This window comes from Fundulus heteroclitus, chromosome 24, assembly GCF_011125445.2.
Source record: "Fundulus heteroclitus isolate FHET01 chromosome 24, MU-UCD_Fhet_4.1, whole genome shotgun sequence".
Taxonomy (NCBI): domain Eukaryota; kingdom Metazoa; phylum Chordata; class Actinopteri; order Cyprinodontiformes; family Fundulidae; genus Fundulus; species Fundulus heteroclitus.
The window spans coordinates 10,592,077-10,604,905 of record NC_046384.1 but is presented as its reverse complement, the minus strand read 5'-3'; the positions used below and the strand labels follow the sequence as shown (position 1 = coordinate 10,604,905).

Below are 12,829 nucleotides of genomic sequence, written 5' to 3'. Positions count from 1 at the left end.
CACATATTAGTTATTAGATGTACAAAGTTGGTCAAGATAATGGTATTACCTGCAGTGTAATTGAAGCAAAAAAGTGGTTCTACAAAGTATTTGTAAGTAAAACAAACAAACAAAAAATTAAAACAAACTGTAATTTTCCTTCAGTTTCACCAAAAACCTTTTTGTTGTTTTGTCTCAGAAAGTTGGAATGATAAAAAAAAAATGTCGTCACACAAATAACTGTAAAACCGCTCAGTGGTATGAATACCTTTGCAAACCGCTCCATGACAGACACCATAAAATACAGTAGTGTCTAAAGGACTTAAAAAAAAAACAACAGCTGACCAAAGTGCTTTACAAAAAATAAATGCAAGAACGAGAAAGCAAATAAAACAAAATTTGTATGTATATATATATATATATATATATATATAGGGGAGACCGGGTATGGTTGTAACATGGGGAGAGTTGTAACACCACCAGTTCCACCAATTAGGGATAAGATAGGAGTCGCATGATCATTTCAGTGTTTACCCGCTTCCTCCCCAATCCCATATTGTGATTGTCAAAGCTGGAAACAGGCACATGCAGATACTAAGGAAAAAAAATTTTGAGGTACGAAAGTAAATGTTTTGACCATGACTATATTTTGTTTAGTACTTATACTGTTGCAGATAAAACCATATGTCTTACATTAGATGAAAGTGTAATTTCTCAGGCAAAATGTGATGCATTTTCCTGTGCTAATATCAAACCGCTATGCTACTACAGCTAGCTAAACGTGGCTGACAGGGTTGGGGTGGGTTGTAACACATCTTTAAAAAGTGTTACAACCATCCCCTTACATACAACTAAGAACATTTTGATTTTGATAATTTTACAGAATGCCTAGGCAGTGGATACGAAAGACTGATAGAGGTGTGCCTGCATATGTTTTAAAAAAGGCATCTGATGAAGTCACAAAGAAGAGCAAGTCAGTCAGATCAGTTGCGAAGGCGCATGGGATCTGCCATGTAACACTGAGCAGATACTGCAAATCACCGCAGAAGCTGAGAGAACAGAGGTCCAGTGATCTTCCCAGTGTAGGTTATTGGAGCAGCAATAAAGTCTGTGGGTAAAATATGCCCTATGCAGTCTCTGGGCCCACCAAGCCTGCACTCCTTGGCTACAATCATTCATTTGTCACCACTGTGACTCTGATTAAGGAAACACACACATAGACACAAACACAAGCACACACACACACATTGACATTGGTTACTGTTAGACCTACACGTTTGTTTAGTGTTCATTAAGCATACATTATACATGTTAAGGAAGTTTGTTCTAGTAGAATAATTTACACACACGCACACACACAAACAAAGTATATTTGAGTTATGGTCAGTCACAGAGAGAGAGAGACATTGTTCTTGTATTGTTCTTTTAATTCAGTAAACCTCTTTTTGAAGCATATCACATGGTGTGGCCTCTGTTTTTGCTTCTTTTGTCTAATTGTTACAACTTACCCCAGCAGGTGTTACAACCTACCCCGGTAGTGGGGTAGGTTGTAACAAAGGAACACCATGTATTTGACATGAACTCATGAAGTCTGTGATATTCTTGCAGAGGTTTGAATTTGTGCCATTTGTAGTAAACAAATGTGGGTATTTTGTATAAAAGTTTTAAAACTCCAGCTCAAATATTTTGTGAGTTAAAGGCGCTGGAGCAAAAAGTGTTACAACCATACCCGGTCTCCCCTATATATATATATATATATATATATATATATATATATATATATATATATATATATATATATATATATATATATATATATATATATATATATATATATACGCTGCGGCCACAGGGCGTCGCTGTTTCTCCGTATTTAAAGCGCAGCAGAAGCGCGCAGCTCCTGATTAAACGAGTGAACCGACAACTCTGCCTCTTCATTTGAACCCTGAACGCAGAGCAGAGAGCTTCTCGGAGGTAACTTTGCTTTTACGGACAACCAGCTGCTGCCACAAGGTAGGTTTCAGGAGTTCACGGAACTTATTATTATAATATCAAAGCATTAAAGATTCAAATCGAAACTCGTTTAAAATGAAACTGCGCAGCTCACCGACGCGGACGGTTTAGGTTAATTAAACACACCTGCGGGCGACATTTCAACTGACTGAACACATTCAAGGAAAAGTTTTTTTTCCTTCTTTCTAACTAGCCTCCTGGTGTTATACAGGTGGGGTGGGGGGGGGGGGTATCTTTTGGGCATCTGTTTAATTCAACTCTCTCAGTTTTCTGTCAAAATATTTTTTGGGGAACAGAAATGGTTAAATTAGGGTTTAGATAAGTTAGAAATTTTGTTCTCTTAAAATGGGTTTTAAAAAGCTAATTTAAAAGCTGTGAAACCCTCTAGTAGAACATTTGGCTCACAACTTTACTCCCTGAAACACTTTTTTTCTGACCCTCCCTCCTCAGAAAAATAAGCTGCAAAACTGTCCAGAAAGGTTCCTTAAAAGCCCTGCAGAGCTTCCCTTTAACTGCTTCTCATTGGGACCCTGACAGCTGATTGATTGATTCAGACTGGGCCCTTTAAGAGCTGTCAACAGAGGAGGTTTTATAGCGGAAATGTTGTTAAACTGCTGCCCAACAGGAGCAGGCTGCTTGTTTGAAGCCAGATGATTGCCTCTAATAAAACAGAAAACATGCCTGTAAAGCTCTGAGGTCTGGTCTGTGGCTGACAGCAGGGGGGGGGGGGGTGGGGGAAGCTCAGGTATGACTGAAACACGCCCTTCCTGCTCTCCCTCCATCACCGTGTGATTAACGTCTCTCCACCCTGTGTTTCCTCATCTCTCTGCCTCTAATCTCTCATGGAGGCATCGATTTCTGAAATCCCAGGCTTTGATGCTGTCTAGACACCGGAGGTGGCCAGCTTGTTTGGACTGCTGGGTAATTACGGGCTTACCAAAAATAAAAAACAGAGCGCCTGCTGTGGATTAACGCGTAAAACCTCCATTAGACCCCAGGTGACGATCCTCGTCACCATGCAACGTGAAGGCATCCCCTAAAACTGCACAAACATCCCACAGGAGGGTGTCTGGTTAATACGTGCCAACCACAAATGCTGACGGCGTTGAGGTGTGCCGCTGAGATTTAGGTTGTGGTTGTGGCTGACTTGACTGCGTTTGTGTTCTGCAGCTGCAGAATAGATGTGAAACTGACTGGGTCAGCCGTCGTTCAGCTGGTGCGATGTGTGGACCGGCCCTCCCCCCCCTCTTCCTGCTGCTGTGCATCCTGGGAGCCACGCTACAAGGTACGGTTCACCTCCAGGAGACGGATGGGTGCCGTTCATGCAGGCTGCTGCAGGTTTTAGGATGGAGTTCAGACATGAAGTTTCATCTCTCGGTGCCTCAGATAAATTCCTTTATGTTTTCCTTCCTCAGTCGGACTTTCTTTAAATATTTTGGAGCATTTTTGATCTGCAAAAGTCTTTCGAAGGCTTTCTGTGGCTGTTTGGAGCTTATCTGTCCAGTTCTTGTCTGGTTAAACAAGGCATTTCATCACATTTTCGGACTTTATTAAAAAAAAAAATCTGTAATTTCTTTCTCTCCAATCATTCTAAATGTTATTGTCCACTTTTACACACGACAGCAGTAAAACACCCGATTAGGGAGCAGTAAGACGATCTACAGCTGGAGCTTCGTAGCAAAGTGTTTAGGCTGCATGTGATCGACAGGAACCACGATTAAAACATGTTGGAGCCAAATTATCAACTAATCACTGCAGCAGAGAAAGACAAGAGCTAAAAAATACTTCTTCTATCCCTGTTTGCTAGGGGTCCAAATAGCTGGGACATTTGTGGCCCTTGGAATTATCAAACTGGAGTCAGAGAAAGGTGTAATTTCAGCCCTCCAGCAAACGGAGCTGATGTTGACGGGCCCCAACTATCATTTCAGAGGATAATTTTTTCTCTCATAAATTCCTGTCTTCTCAAAAATGTTGGGTGCGGCACAAAGTATTTTTATTTTATTGACCATGTTTGTTCCCTTGCTTTCAGTTTAATATCGCATGTGGCTCCTTAAACTTCTTGATCTTATAATTTTTTTCTCAATAAAACAGATTTGGGCCCCAGCAGTTAATTAATCTTGGCTAAATAGAGGAAGGGTTTTTAAAGAAAGGTCTCCTTGTTGCTGCTGGGGATACGCTAAAAACATTTTCTAGACAAACGAAATGAAAAAGGGAAAAAACTTAGACCAAACAAGAGAGGAAACTGAAGCTTTCTTTTATTAACGCAAAACAACTAAGAGCCAATGATTATTTTCTCCCTTGTTTAATTTATTGCTGAGATGAAAAGAAAATAATTCACATTTGAATAATTTTTCATTTTTAAAATGTAAAATGATGTCCTCTGAGTACTTTAGACCTGGTTATTTTGGCCCACAGTGCAACAGAGCGCTACTCGCTGAAATAGATGATAAATGTGTTTAAGGGCAGTGGTTGCTGGAACATTATAGGAACTTTCTGCATCCCTTTAATTGTTTTAGAGCAGAAACATTGTCCAGAAACTCCAGGAAAGCGAAGCGTAACCTGCAGCCTATAAACAAAGGACATCCTGAGTGACTTCGTCTTCATGTCTGAAGAGTTTTCATTCAGCAGAAATTATAGTTTCTCTGTTTTTATGCAAGAAGCGCTTGTGTTGCTTCTTAATGTTGCAAAAAGGATGATGCACACTATAAATTTGGGTCCTTTTTTTCTATTTATGTGAACATTCTGTTCACGTCTTTAGCATAAAAGTGTTTATTTTCTAAAAATAAACCAAATTTGAAAGTTAGAAAATAACGCTGTAGGGAGCAACGAACGCAGATGGTGCCAGTTTCCTCCTTAGACACTGTTAACGCCCCGTGTTACGGTCACTTCTGGGTTTTACTGTCATTTAGAGTTACAGGACTTTGCTTTCCTTTCTTTTGAAAAAGTTAATTTATTTATCAACGGATGGAAACGTAATGTTTTATTGTAAGAAAGGCTTCAGTCAGACCTTGGTGTGGCTTCCTTTACCGTACAGTTGAAGTGAAATGAAGTGAAAGCTTTGGAAACATTTATCTAAAATTAATGAATTATCTTTGGTGGTTGAAAGTGTTTGAGCTCATCAAGAAACCAAATTTAGACTCTTTTGAATGAAGTTTGATTATCTCTGCTGCATCAGGTGGAATTTAAAAGATTAAAAAAAGGAGGAAGAAAGTAGAAAAAAATTTTTTTTTTTCAGGGCTAAAGAGCCATGAACAGCAGAGGAATAATATCTGAAATGATGTGTTCAGGGACTGACGTCCTCAGTGGGACAGCTGAGAAAGTCCTGGGTTAGAGTCCCAACCTGGGGTCTTCATGTATGGTTCTCCCAGTGCATGCTGGGTACTCCAGCTGCCTCCCACAACAATATCCATGTTAGATTAACTGGGATGGACACAAACTTCAACTAACAATGTAGGAGGGAACTTTATTGAGTTTTTGTTGAATTAAAATAAAGTTTAGGCTGCTTGTTGTGTCTGAATTGGCAAATAAAAATCTGATCAGTGTAGATTTAGCTAAAGAGGCGGGAACGAGTTGAGCTTAGAAACTTGTTTTGGTCCAAATTGCAACATTTTAAAATGAAAGTCAGGTATTGGACTAAAGATGAAAGAAATCACCCAAAGTTCCCCTTTTTATCAAGACTTTTTTTTAAATAAGCTTTTCCATGATGATCTAATGTATCACAGCTGCGTCCTCCTCATGGCGCCCTGTTTGCTGATATGCAGCCGTTTGCTGACGCCGCTGCCTTGCTCCGTGTCCAGTCTCAGGTTGGGTCGCAGCTCCAGCCAATCTGACTGCGGAGGCGGGACGTCCCGTCCTCCTCCACTGCAACATCAGCACCGCAGCGGGGGACACCGTCCGCCAGGTGCGTTGGCTCAACAGCCACTCCAAGCTGCTCCTGGCGTATTCCCAAAGCACGCCGGCTCGCGTCAGCCACCAGGACGCCGGCGTGAAGCTGGCGGCGGCCCACGCCAACTCCAGCCACATCAGCATCGCGCGGCTGCGGCCGGACGACGGGGGCTGCTACCGCTGCGTCTTTGACGTCTTCCCCAGCGGCAAGCAGGAAGGCTCCACGTGTGTCAGCGTCATCGGTGGGTGCATCTTGAGATTAATTTAACTCCTGTTGTCTCAATCCCAGCTGCACTGGTTGCTTCCTGTTATTAAGCATGCAGCAGTTTATCCCAGGATGCTTTGCTGCTAATGCGCACATTTAGAAAACCTGCGTTGAATTACCAGGTAAGGTCCACCTGGAGGGCAACCGGACGGCCATCAGCGGGAGGCCCGTCACCCTGTCCTGCTGGTACAGCCTGGCCGGCCGGGTCCGCCAGGTGCTGTGGAGGAAGACGGCCGAGCAGGGCGACACCACCACGGTGGCCTCCTACGCCAAGCGGGCCCCGCGCACCGAGGCCCCGTTCAGGGGTCGGGTCAGGCTGAGCCCCACGCTGGGGGAGACCCGGCTGACCATCGAGACGGTGCGGACCGAGGACGAGGCGTGCTACACCTGCGACTTCCACACCTTCCCGGACGGCACCAGGAGCGGCACCGCCTGCCTCTCCGTTTACGGTGAGATCTCCACAGCTTTCAGGTTGTTGTTGTTGTTGTCTGCAGGAAGTCGGCAAAGTGAAAATTTGCAGTAAAGGAGATAAGAGGAGCTTAATTTACTGTGATTCCTTTTAAAGTAAAACTCGGTCCAGTCAGATCCCTGCAGCACCTGCCTGATTAGTGGATGCCCCTCAGCTTCTGATATAAATGATTATAAATGAAGGGACCTGTTGGTGGGCAAACATCCTGAAGACCAAGGAGCAGAGCCCAGGGCTCAGAGAGGAATCTGTGGAGAGGATTAAAATAGGGTTAAGCAGGGCAGTCAAACTTTTTTACAGTAGCAGGCTACACACTATCAGGTTGCAGGGTGCGCTCATGGAGAATTTTGAAAAATAGAGTCTCCCTGATGTATTTTGGAAGCTTTCAAGACAGGTGATTATTTAAAGAATAGAGTCAAAGTGCATGTTTCAAATTTAATAAAAAGCAAAAAAAAGTGAATGATCAATTCTTAAACAACCTTTTTGTTTAAACATGTTATTTCACATATTATCATGTTTTAACAAGGTTTTGAACAAATTTGCATAAAATTAGTTGAATTTGAATTACTAGCACCATATAAAACAGACCAGATTAGGTGAACATATGACAATTTACTAACTTCTGAGCGTGCAGTGAGACAACACGTGCGCGCTCATTTCCTTCTCTGTTCGCGCGCTTGACCTGCTCATTCCATGCTCAACACCAGCTGTGCTGTGCGCTCGCCTGGCTGTTTCTCCACGAGCGTCGCACAAGAAGAGTTTTTCCAGAGTTGAGCTCGGATTGGTTCCTGCGCGCTCAACCAGAAGGCACAAATATCGCTCCATTATATAATCTGGGAAATGCAGGCGGCGGCAAGAGCTGCTATAGACGGCGATTTGCCGCCGTTGACCGGCTACTTTTGACTGCCCTGGTTATGTCATAAAACAATGTCCCAAGCTTTAAACGTCTCAGAACTCTGTTCACATGTCATCTGAACCGGAGAAAGACAAAAATCTCTGGATGAGCCACCAAGGAGAAGCTGTAGACATGTAGAAGAAGCTGTGTCTGCCAAAACTTAGTCTGCATCCAGAACTAAACCTACCGTAGATAAACATGGTGCCGCAGCTTCATCCTGTGGGGCTGCCTGTCTCTAGCAAAGACGGGGATGAAGGTCGGATGAATGGATGAAATGATTAATAGAGCTAAAAGCCAGGAAGACAACCTGGTAAATAGTGGAGACTGGGGCGGGGCTTCACCTTCCAGCAGGCTCTGAAAATGCTGTTAGAGCTACAAGTGAAGGATTCGGGTCAAAGCACATAGGCCTTGATCTCCTCTCAGATGTTCTCCATTTAGTTTGACTGAGTCTGAGCTGTTTTCCTTCCACTGAAGGTTTTCTGCTCGAATTAAAGTAAAATGTTGCTCTGCAAAGTGTTGATTCAAATGCATGCCGCACTTTTCAGATTTCTCTTTCTAATACACATTAAAGAACCATGTAGTTCTTGTTTTTCTTTCAGTCACAGTTCCGCTCCTCCTGTGGAGCCGTCACATGTAAAGTTTGGCTGTAATGTGACCAAATGTGGAAAACCTGCAGAAGTTTGAACACTTGTGTTGCTGCGTCTCACATCTTTAATGTTGAATTATGGAAATGTTTACCCTCTATAAAGCTCTCATAAGCCTTTTCAGGGTTATCTGCAGACCGGCATCTCCTACATCAGGGAAAATGTCACTTTCTAAACCCATTAGGAAATAAATACTACAACAGAACAACAGTAGCTTGGAATCCAAAGCGAAAGTTAATTGGTTGCCACAAAGACCTGGAAACCTTTCCTCTAATTCCTGCATTAGTAGTTTTGCAACTTTGCATCTGCTTGACGTATTTAAAACGACTCTTTTTAGGCTAAAAGTGGTCAAAGATCTGCAGGAATTCAAGGAAACTGCAGAACTTTTGGGGGGAAACTCTGCAGGAAGATGAGGCCAGAAACACTCAGGAAAGGGAAGTGCTCAGAACAAACAGATCCCCAGGAAGGGCCGAGGCGACTGCTACTGAAGTCGGTCATCGAACTACCGTTCTGCACTCCGCTGGAGATGGATTTCACTTTTCCCCTGCAGCACTTGACCTCCTCCTCTGTTTTAGTTCCTCCAAACACAATGTGAGGGCGACCGCATTCAGAGACGGGAGGCGAAGCGTTCCAGGGAGGGGTGAGTGGTGAGGCCGGCTTCCCTCTGTTGGTTTTGATCTGATAATGAAGGAGGAGAGAGGAATGAGTCCCAGAGGGGGAGAAAGTGGTGATTTAATTTGGGGGGATGAGTGGCTCACTGTTTCCCCACAAACAAAGCCTCTGTGTCGGGGCGTTCGTGCCGCTTCGCTCCAGACGCACCAGCAGTCGGTAAAAGCTGCTCTGCCAACATTTCTGTCTGGGTGTTGTCTCCCGGGCGGCCCGTCGGCGCGACGCTCCCTTTATCCTGAAGGGACAGATGCTGACATCCTGTCTCCGCCGTAAACACAGAAATATTAACCAGTTCCTGTCCTCTCCCGTCTTTTTATATCCCCAGTTTTACCCAAACCAGAGCTGAGCCACGTCACGTCGTCGTCAGGAGTCACGGAGGCAAACTGCACCGCCCAGTCCAGGCCCCCGGCGAGCATCCTGTGGGACGCCGGCGGCGAGAACCGGACGCTGGGGCCGCCCATCGTGTCCGTTTACGAGCAGGGCGACGGCACGACCATAGTGACGAGCACGCTGCTCTTCCAGTCGGCGCTGAGCGGCGACGGCTCGGTCAGGTGCATCGTGGCTCACCAGGGTTTGGAGAAAGCCCTCACGCTGTCCCTCAACACAGACGGTGAGCAGTGAACGCATCAATGCCTTCAGGCTCTGAGGCGTTTAGAGGTCTTCTATGTTTAGCCGGGGGTAATTATGGACGCTTTGATGGGGTCCAGAATACCGTAACGTCACAGGAAGCTTCAGTTTACACACACCGCATGACTTTAACATGTTTAGTCCAGATGGCCTGCAGATCCTGGAAAAAATGTTCATTCTTCTGCAGCTTTTTTTAACATTTTATACAATTATTTTACTGAGATTTTCAGTGAAAAAAACAAAACAGTTACACTTTAAATGTAGTTTAATGATCTCTGCTGCACTTAAAAGGAAAAAAAGGAGAGAGAAATTTGGAAAAACATTATTTCAGGGCTAAAAAGACTGATGAACAGCAGAAGAATGATATCTGAAATGATGTGTTCAGGGACTGACGTCAGATGGGTCGTGTAGTTTAAAACAGGGCTGGACGATAATTCAACAACAACATATATCAATTGATATACATGTGTTGTCTATCGGGGGGAAAAAAGGTCAATAAAAAGTTCAATAGAATAAGAGTTTTCCTTCCCTTTGCATTCTAGCGTATCATGCAGATTAATTTTAGTCATTAATCCTCTCATCCAATCACAAACGCAGACCCAGGAACCTCCATCATCAAGCCCCGCCCCCTTTAAGGAGTTCAGAGAACACCTGTTCTTTTTTTCTTTTTTTAAAACCAATAGTTTTGGTAAAAAGTTGGTGTTTGAGTTCTGTGTCCAAAAATAAGTCATGAAGATGCAGCATAAAAGCAATTTTGAATTTGTTGATAATTATCAATATCGATCAGTCTGATTTCTGTTTTCTCAATTTGCTTTTTTTCTGTCGTCCAGCACTGTTTAAATGAAGGAAGCTGCTTTAGTTGCAGCTTTTTGATGCCTCCTAATGGCTTTTCTCTCCTGAATTTAGCTCAGTTTATCTACTTATCAATAATAATAAGCATCCCCACAGCATGATGCTGCCACCACCGTATCTCACCATGGTGTTCAGGATAATCGGCAGTATTGGTTATATGTCTGCATGTTCTAGGCGTGTTGAACAGGATTTTTAGAGCCAGTGTGTTTTTCGTCTGCTGCAGTGAATCAAGCAAAGATCATCCTCATCTCTGTGTGCGGCGTGGCAGTCGTCCTCCTCCTGAGTCTCTGCGTGTGTCTCTGCAAGTGCTTCGTCTGTACTGACGGTAAGTCACTTCTGTCGACGCCTCGGAGGGCCAATTAAGCTCATTCCTGAGAAAGTGAAGCCAGGAATCAAAGCTCTGAAAGGGAATGTGAGCCACAAGAGAGCCGGTTTCAATATTGCTGCAGCCGGGGAGAAAATGTGGGGTTGGAAAACAAAAACACGTTGAATTAGAACGAGTCCAGCAGAATACCAGGTTTGTTCTGGGAAGCACTCGCAGGTGTTTCTGGGTAAGGCACAAAAATAGAAGCGACGCAGTTTTAAAAATGATACATTCACACCCTTATCTTGAGCCACAAGTGTTTCTTCTCAGCTGCGTGATGGTGAGGAAACGGTTGACAGATACTCGGCGCATTGTTTCTCTTGTGGCCAAGCTGTGAGTGGCTGTGATGAAGTGTCCCTGTTTCTGCTGCTTACATAAGCAGCAAACAGTCTGGGTTTTATGGGCCTCCACAAGCCAAGGATTACAGTAGCACAGCCAGATCACTTAGGACTCTTTGAGCTTTTGTTTTAGTTAGAGTTGGTTTATTTGAATGATTAAGAACAACTAATTTCCCTCCTTTTTAAGGCTGGGCCTGGTTTTAAAACTACATGTTTGTTTTTGTCTGGGTTTTTTTTTTTTTTTTTTTTTTTGGTTTTGTTTTTTTTAAGGCACAGCAGCTTCCTTAAATTCCTCCAACTCTCTCTAACTCGGGTCAGCAACAATGACCTGAAACCGGGGTTCAAACCCGGTCTGGATAAGATTGGGAAAAAAAAAAAAGAAACAGCTTGGAGAAATATTTGTATTTCTACAACAAATTCTCCATCCTGTCAACAAGTTTAACTTTCTCCTCTAAAAGTGGTTGAATCTCATTTCTTCCTAAATCTCCTTCTACCTCCTTCTTTCCTTCCTTATGTCCTATTTCCTTCTTTGCTTATGCTCTACCTCCTTTCCTTATGTGCTATCTCCTTCGGTAATTCCTCATGTGCTAGCTTCTTACCTTCCTATCCTTTTTTTTTTTTTTTTGCCCCATTTCCCTTCCTTATCCTATATCCTTTCCTTCTTACCTTCATTGTATCCTATCTCCACCTCTTCTTTCTTGTTTCTTTTTTGTCTCCTTCCTTCCTTCCTTGCATCATTTTTGTCCTCTCCTTTTCCTTTATTTGGGTCGTCTTCCCTTCTAAAATAAATCCTGTGCAATGATGGTTTAGTCGTGATAATTTCCTTTTTCATCCGGTAATATAAGAAAAATCTTCATTTCATACTTTTGATCGAGTCATTGTGTGTTTCCACAATTTTAGATCCATAAAAGGACATTAAATATTGTTATTACATTTGACTCAGAAACTTATGATGATTGTGCTAAAAACTTTGAGTTTAAAAAAAATGAATGACCTTGTGGTTGACTAACCTGGTCAACCAGATGTGTAGCCCTCTACGTTCTGCACATTATCAATCTGGTTCTGTTCCCATCAAATCTATTAGGGAAAGGAGGGACATTCAGCAGAACTCTCCAAGCTGATTGGACGAAGCGACACCTAGTGCCCGCCTATCAAAGGCCGATTTTAGCCAATCACGGTATCAATGAGAAACCACAAGTTTACCCTTGTCCTGTTTATGTTGCTTCAGCTGTGGACTCAGCCGCTCCTGCTTTCATTACGCCAGTAAGTCCCGCCTTAAACCGTAATACTGCAACGTGATTGGACCAAACCGTTTTTGGTTCGGACACAAATGGTTAAAGCCGGAGCGGCACAAGATGGAGCGCACAAATACCGCAATAATTCATCTCGCAGGCAAGCTTAACAGCTGATGAGCCTCCCTGACATCAGGGCTGTTGTCAAAGAGGCCGTCTGTCCCCCTAGGACACGTCCTGCCTTTGTTTTTCCTCTGACTCTGTGGATTTAGAAAGAATCCTGTTGATAAATTCAGTAAAATTTGACAATTGCTGTTCAGTGACCAGGCAGATGAGCTGTAAGCTGTGTTCCCTGATGTCTTACAAACCGGTATAAATGCAAATAAGCCACTTATTACCATCACTTTCAGACAAATTTGATGTCAAGCAATACATTTTTAAATAATTTTCAGCAAATCATATGATTTCGTTGTCTACCTAAAGAAGAGACTTAATTTATATGTGATTACTGAAAACATTAGATTGATTAAATTAGTTTTATCCTTAAAGGCAAATCTCACATTTTGGAGCAAGCAAATGTAAAAAATCTTAAAAGTACAA

At 43.1% G+C, this 12,829-nt stretch overlaps 1 protein-coding gene across 2 annotated transcripts in view; it reads left to right on the top strand.

Moving 5' to 3' along the window:
* The window catches only part of LOC105917410 (OX-2 membrane glycoprotein), a 43,603-nt gene that overhangs the window by 22,788 nt on the left and 7,986 nt on the right, over positions 1-12,829 (top strand). The window contains exons 1-6 of one of the 2 annotated variants that reach the window (XM_036127899.1): positions 1,900-1,992; positions 3,163-3,277; positions 5,790-6,119; positions 6,265-6,591; positions 9,142-9,426; positions 10,519-10,620. In XM_036127899.1, the coding sequence (XP_035983792.1) occupies positions 3,214-3,277; positions 5,790-6,119; positions 6,265-6,591; positions 9,142-9,426; positions 10,519-10,620 (1,108 nt within the window). In that variant the 5' untranslated portion in view covers positions 1,900-1,992; positions 3,163-3,213. Of the gene's footprint in view, positions 1-1,899; positions 1,993-3,162; positions 3,278-5,789; positions 6,120-6,264; positions 6,592-9,141; positions 9,427-10,518; positions 10,621-12,829 lie in introns of those variants that run through there. The other variant, XM_036127898.1, reaches the window with a different exon arrangement.